A 14,031-nucleotide genomic window follows, 5' to 3' on the forward strand; every position below is an offset into this window, starting at 1 on the left:
ACATTCAGGAAAAAGTGTTTTATGTAAATTCAGAGCACAAGTCCACATATACGGACAGCACTTTTCTCTGAAAGTACATTGTATCAAAAGATGATGGTTTTATTGTTATTAGTTTCCAATAAGCCCAAATAGAAAAGAGAAGTAGAAAATGCATGTAAAAAAAAACACATTAGGCCTTAAGAGGTTAAAATCTTGACAAAACAAAGGCACTGATATATTTTAGGAACAGTAACTATGTGTTTCTTTTACTCTAATCAACTTACATTTTAGTTTGGGACTAGGATGTTAACTACAGGTGTCAAACTGAACTCCAACAAAAATTTCCAACAGACTTTTTCATCAAAAGGATCGTGGGAAAACAGAGGAAAATACTTTATTTTTGCATCAATATGTGAACCTAACTAAAAGTCATTGGTATGCAGTGCACAACTTTACCAACACTTATTAAAAGCACACAACCACTAACTTGTCAAGTTAAAAAAAAAAAAAAAAAAAAGTAAATCACACCCTCAATAACAGGCTTCATGACAACATATGTAAAAATGAAAGCAAAAAAAAAATCCAAACTTTACATAATGTTTCAGGTAAGAAAAACATTTAAATCAACAAAGCTCCACAGATGATGCTTGTGAACTTTGGAACAAAACCAAACTATTCTCAAACATAAACATTATTGTTTCTGTTGTGTAGCTTCTTTGCGTGCAGCATCCTGTAGTAGCTGTGTGTCCACTTCATCTGCAGGAAGCTGAACGTATCGCACAACTGATCCACGAATGAAGCAGTTCTTCACAGACAACTACAACAAAACAACATTAAAGAGTCATCTGTATACACCGAAGCTCTCCTTGTTGAGCACCTAAATCAATATGACATTTCATGAATCAAAGACTCAGCTGCTAGATATACATTACTTTAGGAATCAATTTGATTATCAGGGTTCCCACTTTAACCGCCTGCTCTAGCAAATGGTTGACCATGCTTTAACTCTTAAATTGTGACTGTTAAAGTCATTTAGAGATTGAATGTTTTAAATAATAGCTCACACTACACGGCATTGCTGGTTTACAAAAAATAAAAAATAAATACAAATAAATCAAAGAAACAATCATGTTGCAATGCTACACTTGATTTTGGATTTATTGTAAAAAAAATATATATTTTATGGCATAATCAAAAAAGTAAGATGATTTAGTATTCAAAAATGTTTTATTTTGAATATTTTTTATAAATAAATTGGTCGTACACTTCCTATTTTCAGATTTTTCATTGTATTTGTATTAATTGTGGTACTTTTACCATAAACCGACATATCAACCATGACATCTAATTACGTAACAGGCTTCTGTTGTGCTTTTTAAAAATATAATATTCAAATAAAAACATATTAAAATTATCTTAGCTTGAAAACATTGCACTCGTTTAATTGCCACTGAGAACAACAATTGATAATTTACTTCAGATTTGAAAAAAAAGGTACTTGCTGTTTGCATGGCTGTAAATATCAAATATATTTTGATAAAGAAAATCTAAAATGTAAAGCAACAAACAAAAATCTCTGATATTCCATGAATTGGATTGAAATATATATATATATATATATATATATATATAATTTCTCTGACTTTCAATGTCTGAAATGAACCTTTAAAAATTCCATGACATTGATAAAGAAATTATACCCTAGGTAATGAGTTTTCATTTCATCCATTTCTCACCATGTGCGGATATTTCTCTGGATCAGTGACACTGATATCTGTCAGTTTGATGTTCAGGTACTGTGAAGGAAGAACGAATGACAAAATTAACAATACTAAATCGCTGAATATTTGTTTATATTGTAATAAACATGAGTGGTGTCAGTTTCCATACCTGATCAACTGAATGTAATGTTCCACATATGCTGCAAAATAGATGCGTTCATAGTTTTATGAGCTGGCACATTCATTATAAATTACACATATTCCATTTCTAAAAAACATACTATATGTAAAAAGAAGGTGAGCACTCACCTCAAGTCATTTTTGAGCTCCACCACAACATCTTTGCCAACCAAAGACTTGAAAAACGAGTAGAATAGCTGAGGATAAATATTTGAACGAGTTACACTCAAAATATGAGGCGGACAGCGAATAAAACATTGATGAAACGATAAAGTGGGATTAAACCTTCAAATTGTAGCAACAGACCAAATGAGAAGTGTCTATATAGTGAACGCAAATAACACTGTTTTCTAAATTACACAGGCAAATGAAACACAAAGACTTTAATTAAAAAAGTCAGCAAGAGTTGTTTCTGTGTGGCATTTAATTAAGTGGATAATCAATGTCTGAGAATGGGCAGTTTTATTTGGCTCTGAAGAAAGCTAACGTTAGCTGTTAGCAGGAAGCAGTGTTTATTCCTTCCTCGCGAACACAGTGTTCAACAAAAACCCGAAACATGTTAAACAGTTGGTCGTTGCAAGTTTATTATTTCCTCAAATGTAAATCACTGTGTAATATTGCAAAATAACGACACTTACCATTTTCACGCGGCTTTGTGCTTCAGATCACATACGTCATCAAAAAGCTGCCGGGTCTTTCACTCTGTGCTTCTATTGGCTAAAAGAATGAAGACGTAAAAATCCCATTGGTTGCCAGATTTTTTTGCGTTTTGTGCTGTTTTTGCGTAATTTGTTCTCATCTCAGTAAAATTTTCCACAATCATTTATTATACGAAAGAGATTAAAAGAGATGTGAAATATTTTCTAAAAACTGCATTAAAACTTTATGCCCGAAGAGAAACTTGACATTTAGCCGACAGAGCTTGCTGATACACGAACCATGGCGCTTCTTATCTGGCAATTCCCCTTTTAATCGGCAGATGGAGACAACTAATAATAAAACACAACCCAGGGCTCAGGTTAATCTTCTGCTCTTTTCAACAATCAATAAAACAAAACAAACCGTACAGACAAAAAGCCATATTGTGAAAACATAACAAAAGCTCTTCGACCTGCTCAGTAACGTTTTTCACGATTATGTAAAGGTATAGTGCATTCAAAAATGTAAATTCTGCCATAATTTACTGAATTGACTTGTTTCAACCCATCTTGTTCTTTCCATGTTCTGAAGAACATTGGGAACTTCTATAGTATGACAAACAAATACAATGAATGTCAGTGCTTACAGGTTTTCAACATTTTTGAAAAAAAAAAAGGATTATCTATCTTTATAAGATAAATGTTCTTAAATGTAAGGAGCATTCTTATAACATTATGCTTTAAAATGCATTCTTCTGTTATTTAAAGCAAGCATTCTGAAAATGACCTCGATTGATGATAACCAGGGATGGGCAGTATTTATGATAAATGTATTTCAAATAGGGTAGGTGATAAGGTTGATGGAAATGGCTAAATATTTTGTATCAAAATACATTAGTGTTTTGTATTTTTGTTGCTTAAAATACTTTGTAAGACGTCTACATGATGACATCATATAAATGAACCCTCTAATAAGTGCTTTGGATATTATTGACTCTTCTATTTAAAGAAAAACTGAAAAAATATTTGGAGAAAGTGTATATTGTACAAATACAATAGTTTTAGATGGACTGCTGATGCCAAATGTTTATTGCTAAAACAAACATAAAAATAAGTCCTACAGTGGCGATTACGCTGTTTCAAATGCCAGCAGTTGATCGGCAGGTGCACTGTTTAGTTATTGAAAAGGAAAGATGTATGCCTAAAGATGTGAAAGTGACAACATATGAAACACATTTGATTATCAAATACTTCTGACAGGTTATACAGCAGGAGCATGATATATTACATGAAGAGTTTATTTGCAAAAACAGATCATTTTTTGAAGTTTTAGAAATCATGTTTTTACAAATGAAGAATCAGTTTAATGGTGAAGGGACAAATCAAATAGGGGTTAAATATGCATTAAAGAAAATTCAGGAAAAAGCGTTTTATGTAAATTCGGAACATGGATCCACATATATGGACTCAATTTGTCTCTAAAAATACATCCCTACTGAAAAATCCAGCTTAAACCAGCCTTGGCTGGTTTTAGCTGGTCAACCAGGCTGGTTTTAGAGGGGTTTTGGCCATTTCCAGGCTGGTTTCCAGCCATTTCCAGCCTAGTCCTAATTGGTCAGGCTGGGAGATGACCAGCTAAAACCAGCTTGACCCGCTCAGCCAGGCTGGGAGCCCAGACAAAACCAACAATGTCCAGCTTAAACCAGGCTGGTCAAGCTGGATTTAGATGGTTTTAGCTGGTCATTTTCCAGCCTGACCAACTAAGAACAGGCTGGAAATGGCTGGAAACCAGCCTGGAAATGGCCAAAACCCCTCTAAAACCAGGCTGGTAAACCAGCTAAAACCAGCCAACCAGCCTAGGCTGGTTTAAGCTGGATTTTCAGCAGGGATCGCATCAAAAGATGATACTTAGGTTTTTATTCTAATTAGGTTCCAATAAGCCCAAATAGCAAAGAGAAATAAAAAAAATGCATGTAAAATAACACCTTGGGCCTTAAGTGGTTAACAGTTTTACTACGAAAATGAGCAAACGACGTTAAATAATCCGGAGACGAAGAAATATGTATAGGTGTTTAACTGTTAACAACACATTCTGGTTTTATCACATCATGAGTCTCATTCTAGTGAGAGTCTCCCGCTCGGTCTGCAGCTGAAGGAAATGACCGTTTGACTTGGAAAAACTGAGTTGTTCTTATGTAAATTTAAATGCAGCTAAATACAACGCAGACAGAGATTTAAAGTAGTGAAAAGCAAAATTAACCTACCAAAACGTTACTCAAGTGATTTTCATCTTCGCGACTGGTTTTTCAAAGCACTGCTAAAGTGGTTGTTTTCTACGACATTAAGTAGACAACAACAGTGAGTTACTGTTTTACCTCAAGTTTGCGGAATTTTTTCAGGGCGCACTGATAATTTACAATGTTAATATTGTAAAAATAGTTATTTAGAGTGATGCTGATTGCTAGGTCTGACCACCCAATCAAACGATGAGAAAACGCTGACTCGTTGCTTGCTAGATGGCCCGGTGTTAACTCGAAGTCTGATTGGTTAAAGCAGCAATTTCATAGCAATTTATTAAATGCCATAGACACACACCGACACTGCTAACTCTGAAGGCCTTCAGGCAGATTTCTGGATTTCTTTGATGCTGACAACATGATTGCTAAAATATTATTACTGTAAGCAACGCAACCAAAAGAAAAGCTATGGAATGAATAGGAAATAATTTAATTAACATGAATGGAAAATGTATTAAAGTAATTTGGTGATTCTAATGTTTGATCTATGTTTGTGCCAGTATTGAAGGTTTTGCTCATCACAGCTTAAAAAACCCAGAAGTGCAAAGTAAACTGAAACTTAAAAGTGCAGTAAGTAAGTTTTACACTCAGTGGTTGAACTATTGCACTCCTGGATCAAAACAAACGGAAGGTTGCCAGATTGAGGACAGGAGTGAGGGATTTAAACCGTGTTCTAAATAAAAGCAACATAGAAGGAATATTATAATAGAAGGAATATTTTCCATATTAAAAGGAGTATTTGTCCTAAGCAACACCTCAAACTGATATATTAGAAATGGCTTCTATTTCTCACAGGTGAACAACAGAAAACTATGACAATGATCACCATTGCCATATACTAAAAATGGCAGCAGATAATTTACCTCAGATCTTGAAAATGAAATAAAAATTTTACTTTAGAACTAAACACGTGATTCAGCATGTACAATAATGTTAAAGAGGGTTTATATGTATTGATTAGATGATAAACCTTACCATTTCATGAGTGAGTGCATATTCTGTGCTTCTGAATGGCTGTATTTTAATTTATGTCCTGTTTCGTCTGGTGCAAATAGCCAAATTGCTTATCATTGCGTATCTCGTCACAAAGCGTGTTGTTAGGACACGGGGTTATAATATAATCTGCTCACCTAATGTTTTTGTTCGTAATATTTATATCATTTGCTAATTAATAACCTCATGTGGAAATGAATCGGTCTCATTTCGGAGTCTGCTACTGTCCACAAGAGGTCACATTTCAGTCACAGACGCATACTTTCAGAGCCTTTCTGAATCAATCAATAAAGAAAATACTCCAAGGCAGCCCGGGGTGCTGAAATATAATTGGCTTAACTGCCATTGAGCAGGTTAAAAGAACATAAACAAAGACACCGCTCTGGCACGGAAAACACATTTTCAAAGCATAATATCTGACTTCAGCATTGTTTTTCAGATAAAGTATGTTCACTTAGCATGTTTCTTAAATATCTGCAAACATGGTATTTTTATGCTTTTTTTGTCAAAAACTTACACACAGCACCTTCAACTATAGTCAGCTAATCTGGTCTATGGTTTCTACCTTATGTGGTTTTAAAGTTCTCTTCTGACCAGTTTCTCTCTCACCTTCTTCAGTATCTGGTTGGCCTCCAGATGTCTGATGGTGGAGCAGAGCTATTAAAGTCTTTGTATGTTGTGGTGTTTGGTCAGGTTCAGGAGCTGGTGGAAGCTTTACTCTTTAAACAGGAAAACCTCATGATCCAGTTAAGCAATAGTTTCTCTCAAGGCCTTTATCTTTGGAGATGAAGGACAGCTGGTGTATCTGTGTGTAACAGGAATCTTTGGGTTTGGTCAGTGATGGTAATGAATGTGGTGCTGGGCTCATCTTTAAACAGGCTTTTTACTTCAGTACCTTTCTGAACCTACTAAAGGTTTCTAAAGTTCCTCTGGAGTTCATGAAGTCTGCATTTTCTTGTCCCTGAACAAGGACTGTGCCATTGTGGCAGATGTTCACAGTCAGCTTTGTGTTGTTGTTTCATCCAGACTTAGTTGTCTGCCTTTGCTTATGCTTCCTTTTTCATACATGCCATGGCAATGCAGAGGACGGTCTTCCAGTCCAATGGGTGTTCAGTAAAATGCAAACTACACTAGACTCTGCTGTATTTTGGCCAACTGTAGTCAGATTTCTCTCAACATTATTTCTTTCCTCCTCTTCTTATCTTTTAAAGATTTAATTTATGTTGGACAGATTATCTCCAGTTCTTTTTATTTTTTCTAAAAAATGTCTAGGTAGGCCCACCTTCCTCTAAACTAAATCAAATGCTCAGAATGTTAGCTTAGCTAGCTTTTAGCTTGATTGGATGCAGTTTTTAGTTGATTTCAGTTTAGTTGATATGTAATTTAGAGGTCTTACCCTAATATTCTTCTGCCTCTATTGTTCAAAGATGAGAATCCAATAAGTCAAGATGTTATGTCATAGAAAACATGCATAGGTTTTCTTGTGAATACATAGTTAAATCAGGAGTTGATTTTTTTTGGGGCAACTGAAATCAGAATTAGAAGTTTACTGATACTGGTGGCTATTCAGTGATTTGCAGCCAGCAACTATGGTTCTATGTTCTTCCTTCTTAATAACAGTTTCTTATAAACACAAGAACAATGGCAGCCATGAAAATCAAATCAAAGTAAAAAAATGACACTAATAAGATGGTGTAATTATAATGTAGGGCTGTGTTTGAACAATAGGACTGTGTAATAATCCCTTACTTGTCATGATACATTACTACACAGAATAGCTCTATGGTCGGTCAAGGTGGTAGAAGTTTTCCCCCCTGACTTGTTATAAATTGCATTAAACCTATTAAGAACTAACTAAATAAAAATACCAATGACTGTACAACACTTGGTTTAATTAAAAGATTACAACTTTTTACTCTTCTCTATTTAATAAAATATTTCAAGAACAATGTAACATTTAAACAGATGATGATGATGATGATGGAAGTTACGGATTGAGGATTACGGATTACTCAATTTATGACTATTCAAACTGTGAAGCATTTATTATTATTCTAAAATCAATATAGAGGTTGCGTTTGTTGTCATTGTTTATGCACTTATTCATTCGAGTATTCTGAGATTAAGAAGCTTATGTTTTTGTCCAGTGCAGAGTCTCAAGTATCAAAGATGAAGATCAGCAGTGAAAGCTCTCCTGTTGTGGCCCGTCAGTAGTCAGTAATGGCGCATCACTTTAGCTGTCGACCCATCTTCAGAGGAGGCGTCTCAGAGTGCACTGAGGACAGATGGTGCAATTGCAAAGAAGGAAAGGTGTTTAAATAAATCATTCACAAGTGAACCCACATGAAAAATACTATAGTAATGTATAGTAAACACTATAGTGTTTTTTAACCATACTATAATAAACTGCAGTATACTGTGTATATTAGAGTATTTGCAACACTTTGTTTATGAATACTGTAGTTTCAACTATCCTGAACTGATAAACTGTAATAATTGCTGTAGTATACTTTAGTACAGGGGTGGACCACATGTCTTTGGACTTGAGGGGGAAACCGGAGCACCCGGAGGAAACCCACGCAAACGCGGGGAGAACATGCAAACTCCACACAGAAATGCCAACTGACCCAGCCGAGGCTTGAACCAGCGACCTTCTTGCTGTGAAGCGACAGTACTACCTACTGTGCCACCATGTCGCCCTTAACTATTAAATAATTTTAATAATTCCATTTATAACACAATGAACATTCAAATATATCTGATTCATTTACAACATTTAAATGAAGCTTGCTTTTTCATAGCTCAACAATAAAACAAACAAACAAACAAAAGATTACGTTAAATTAGAAATCACAGTCTCTATTAAAGGCATGGGATGGTGGGCCAAATCAAAGGTTATCATGGGTCAACTTTGGCCCTTTGCGGGGGCAAAAGATACTTTGGGCATCTCTGCTTTAGTGTCTTTATGTAGTAAACTGTGGCGTATATATATATATATATATATATAGCCTAGCAAATATACTGTACATTAAACGTTTTTGGTTAGTCATTTACATGTTTGTTTTTCAATGTATAGCACTACCATGTGGCCAAAGTTGTACTGTGACCTCAGAAAGTCCTTACATAAGTTTTCCAACTTTGATGAAGATATCTCAATCTGTTCATAGATTATAACAATTTTAGTATAAGCGGCTCCTCCCACTTCGAACATTTTGGTGTCCCTTAAGGGGGTTGCACACTGGAAACGCTATGCCGAGCTCAGTCATTATTTTCTATAAGATTATACATTATTTTCCAAACAGATGCCGGTAGTTTTTTGAACATATCAAAAAAATGGACATGATAGAGTAAATCCGTCAGTAATTTCTAAATTATTAGATTCCGATTTTTTTTTGTTTATGAAAAACCATCTAGGAGCTATAGCCAAAACTCTAAAGCCAATTTTTGTTTTAAAAGCACTGTTTCGCCACCCATGTGCCAATTCAGCTGATTGTCTGTGACACTGTAGTGTATGAGACTACTATAAACAATATAATGTGGTGATTGTACCATCTTTGGTCTGTCCTGCTCTGGTCTGTGGTCGTATCTTGGACGGGAGCTCTGAACTGTCCCTGTAGTCTCTTGGCTTTGTCTGCGGCTCTTGGGTCTGACCAGGACGGAATTTCACTGGCACCGGAGGTCTGTTGGGGCCAATCATTCCTCCTTCAGATCGTGAAGGCACCACAGGCTTCTTGGTAATGCTCTGGGGCAGCAGGCTGCTCATGCTCAGGTTTGTGGATGAAGATGACTGGGGTTTGGTTTCAGAACAGGTATATGAGCGAAAGCGAGGGGTCGGGACTGGAGGCTGACGATCTGAATCAAAGTCTGTAGGTTTGGGAAAGGCGAAGAGAGCATCTGGAGGAGGGTGATGGTCCTTCGCTCCTCTGGATCCACTCATTGAGCCATAAAGAGGATTGTCAAACATCTCTGGGGGTTGACCGTCCTCAGGTCTAAAAGCAAAAATAAGATTGAGTTAGTATATTAATCCGGAATTACTTTATTGAACACAAGCCGTCAGTTATTTAAAAAAAAATTTATGGTTTCTTGTGTAAAATGATATTAATTTGTACTTTTGAATAGTAAAAAAAAACTTAAGAGACAACAGCTATTGTTGGTTCCCTACTTGGCATTATAAAGTGTCAAGTTCAAGTGAAGTCAACAAGCTTAACTGTCATTCCGCTACATGTGTGGACATGCAGTGAAACAAAATGTTGTGTCTCGCAGGACCATGTTGCTACATAAACAAACATTATCAACACTGGGTGTAATAGCTATTTTAACCTATACATAACTAACAAGCCAGAGGTGCGTTTCCAAAAACCATCGTCAGCCAACTAAGGTCGCAAGTTGTGTCGTTACAAACATTATTCACTGATTTGGCGTTTCCCTAATACGTCGTTCCAACGAACATTCGCAAACTGTGTCGCATACTTCTATGCTTGCAACTACACCTCTAGAGCTGTAGTTAGAATCATAGTTCCTGGCTGTGTTCTATTCCCAGTTATTCCCCCTATACCCTATTCATTTAGAGCATTCTAACATTTAAATTGTTTAATAAAATTTAAAAACAGCATTAAAGTCATCACTCTTAAGTGTAATTTGCTTTCAAACCATTTTTAAAGTTCAGTTTTAGCGATCTTTATGTTTACAATTGCGTTCCCTTCGCAGTGCACTTTGAAAAAATTGATGTCATTTTGAACACAGCCGTGGCTCATGACGAAAGCTATAGGTGACCTTTTATTTAAAAGCGTAATTTACGTTACGTCTCCAAAGCTTGTGAAAACAAAAAACATAGCATACGTTAATAATTAAAATTTATAGTAGGTTATATATTAAGCATCTGTACTGTATATGACATGGGCCTGTTGGTTAGGACATTTCTGCAGTGTTTTGCATGTGTCAAATTGTAAAAGTAGATAAAAAAAAAAACAATGTCCTTCCTAATAATATAATAATAATATTAATAATCGTCATCATTATCATTAATGTTATTAATATTATTATTAAAGTAGGATTATTTTCATTTCCTATAAATAATAAATATTAAATTTCATTTCTTAATAAATAGCCTTATTATTTATTTATTTATTTATTAATTTATTTATTTATTTATATGATTTATATATGATATCAGAATATGTGTTAGCTTTTGTAAGTGATTTTTTGTTTTAGAATAGAATGTGGAATGTTCTTAATGATATTTGTAAAGGAAACATGGTCTCTATATGTGCCATTTACATATATTTCAATTAATATGGAAAACGAGTGCATGTTTCTATCAAAACTAATCTTGCATTTTTTTAAAAATGTGTGTGCGTGTAAAACAATTTAATTTGTACAAAGAAATTATAGGGTTCTTCTCTAAAGAAGTTGTTACCACCCGGTTTAGAGCATCCTTATGGGTGTTTTACGTTATAACTAACGTGGTTCAAACGATGGATCTGCGACAGAGGAACTACGGGTTGTGGAAAACACTCGTCACTACATCGTTCTTTTCCCACATGTTGCATTGCACTATGATAGTTCAGCCATGAGTTATGTCGTTGTTTGGGGAACGCACCCCAGAGTCTAACCATACTAACTATACATATACTACAAATACTTAAACTTTGCACATAATCTAAGACAGGCTATACAAGTACTTTTACATAAGACAGAAGAATATTGTGCAAGATATATTGGAAAAGAGGTATTTTAAGGTTCAAGAAAACAAGTAGTGCAATATGATTTGTGGTACATTCATAACATTGTTTTCCTTATCGAGTTCTATTAAGATGGAGTTTAAGTAAAATGTCATGCATTTAAGAGGTGCATATACAGAGAAGAGTGTTTCTACAGGTGGTTTGTCAACCCCACTAACCTGTGAGAAGCACACTTCAGAAGTGCAACGTTTTATTTTTTTTTCTAGAGATATGTTGCGATGGTAAGAAAAATGTGTTTGAAGTAAAATGCTCATTTGTGTAACAATTTTTTGATGAATTTTTTTTTTTTTTTTTTTGCAGAAATAACAATAGAAATCAATAGAAATCCATGTTTATATATAACATTTTGGCCAAAACAACAAAGATGATAATGGTGATGAATACAATAATAATAATCATCATCATCATCATCATCATCATCATCATCATCAACATCACTACCCCCACCAATAACAACAACAATGATAATAATCACATTATTATTATATTAATAATAATAAATAATGCCTGCAAATAAAATACCAAAAAAACACTTTTAACTTTAAATTATTACATCATTATGATAATAATGTAATTTTGTGCTTTGCCTTTGCTTCCTTCAACAGTTCAACAAGTAAGCAAGCTATTTTTTGGACTCCTATGGCCCTATCATACACCCGGTGCAATAATGCGCAAGACGTGTTTGCCCCAACGTGTTGCTATTTTCAGACCAATGCAAGCTTAATTTTCCCGTTTTCTGCCACATTGTTTAAATAGCAAATCCATTTGTGTCACTTTGTGGACTCATCGGTGTTTCGGTTTAGAAAAGAGATGTGTTAAGGCGCATTGTTGGCGTGTTGCTATTTTGAGGAACTAAAACAGACTGCGCAATAGACCAGCTGAAAGCAGGTCTAAAGTCCAGCGTAGAGCGCGTTAGTTGTGTGCCTTGCTTATACATTGCTTAAAACATGCAGGAAGTACAGCAATATACATATATCGGTAACACTTTATAATAATAACTACACACTATGAATCATTTATTAAGCATTAGCATCTAGTAAATTCATTATTTGTTAAACATTAACTCTACATTAATAAATGTTAGTAAGCAGTTTATAACTGCAGATAAAAATGCTCTATTCTTGACTTATAAGCACATTTATAATGTGCTTAATAATTGTACTTTCATACTTTGTGACCGGTTGATTTTTCATTACTAAATTAAGTATTGCATTATTTACAAACCATTTGTATTTAAGAGTAGTTGGTGGTTTTTAAGACCATTCAGAATGAGTTAGTAAATGATTAATAACTATTGAAATCAACGTTTATATCTTATTATTCATGCATATAATGGTTACTATGTATGTTAATAAATGCTTTAATAATTCAACTTCATGCAGTTCTGTGACCTAATCTAAAGTGAGGACTATTTATGCTTTATAAATCCCTTATAAATGACAATTAAAGGCTCAGAATCAAATGAACAATAATCTTTGTAATCTTATCTAAAAAAGTAAAAATACTGTAAAGAGTAAACATTGCTGAATAACTGGAGTGTCAAATATGACATAAAATTAGATAAAGTAACAACAATATAATAATTTAACAATATAATAGGATGCAATGTTTAAAATGTACAGTAATCTTATTTTAGTTAAGGTTGCAAAGATTTATTTTTCATTTGATGCAGTTTCATTTGTGTATTTTCAAATTAATATAAATGGATAAAGTCGTTTATTTTCTTTTGTCCTGTTTAGAATTTAACTGAGCCTTTAATAGTCATTTACATGGGATCTGTTAAGCATAAATAGTCCTCACTTTAGATTAGGTCACAAAACTGGATGAAGTTGAATTAATAAAGCATTTATTAACATACAAATTAACTATTAGTAAATGCCTAAATAATAAGATATATAAATGTTAATTTTAATAGTTTATAAATCATTTACTAACACATTCTGAATGATCTTAAAAAACAACAAACTATGCTTAAAAAACTGGTTTGTAAATAAGGCAATACTTAATTTAGTAATGAAAGTACAGTCACAAAGTCTGAAAGTACAATCATTAAGCACATTATAAATGTGCTTATAAGTCAAGAATAGAGCATTTGTATCTGCAGTTATAAACTGCTTACTAACGTTTATTAATGTAGAGTTAATGCTTAACAAATAATGAATTTACTATTTGCTAATGCTAAATAGATGGTTCATGGTGTGTAGTTATTATAAAGTGTTACCAAAACACTGCCTTTATGCCTTCTTCATCTCATTTTTTATTTTTTTTGTTTATTCATGACAATTTGCTTTGGTAAAATGTTATTATTAGTAGTAGTCGTATTTATTATATGCATATTTATATTAGTTTTATTAAAAACAACCTTAGATTTGTCCACCTGTCAGGTTTTGAACCATATGGGGCATATCATGTGTATTTGGATATAACTCAGTTGTTTGACCACACTTAGTAATTATTGATAATTTATTAGTTTGCTGGAAAT

At 33.9% G+C, this 14,031-nt stretch overlaps 2 protein-coding genes across 2 annotated transcripts in view; both read right to left on the reverse strand.

Moving 5' to 3' along the window:
• Positions 1–348: 348 nt before the first annotated feature.
• Positions 349–2,613, reverse strand: smx5. Its single transcript, XM_056459065.1, has 5 exons — positions 2,519–2,613; positions 2,010–2,077; positions 1,870–1,900; positions 1,716–1,775; positions 349–796 (listed from the first exon to the last, which is right to left on the reverse strand). The coding sequence occupies exons 1-5, from the start codon at positions 2,519–2,521 to the stop codon at positions 671–673; spliced, it is 288 nt and encodes a 95-aa protein (XP_056315040.1). The 5' UTR covers positions 2,522–2,613; the 3' UTR covers positions 349–670.
• A 5,066-nt stretch (positions 2,614–7,679) lies between these two features.
• inpp5d (inositol polyphosphate-5-phosphatase D) overlaps positions 7,680–14,031 on the reverse strand; it is a 50,950-nt gene continuing 44,598 nt past the window's right edge. Inside the window, exons 26-27 of the mRNA XM_056459926.1 lie at positions 9,358–9,797; positions 7,680–8,083 (exon numbers count right to left, since the gene is read on the reverse strand). Coding sequence (XP_056315901.1) covers positions 8,037–8,083; positions 9,358–9,797 — 487 coding nt within the window. The 3' untranslated portion in view covers positions 7,680–8,036. The remainder of the gene's footprint in view (positions 8,084–9,357; positions 9,798–14,031) is intronic.

This window comes from Danio aesculapii, chromosome 6 (genome assembly GCF_903798145.1).
Source record: "Danio aesculapii chromosome 6, fDanAes4.1, whole genome shotgun sequence".
NCBI lineage: Eukaryota > Metazoa > Chordata > Actinopteri > Cypriniformes > Danionidae > Danio > Danio aesculapii.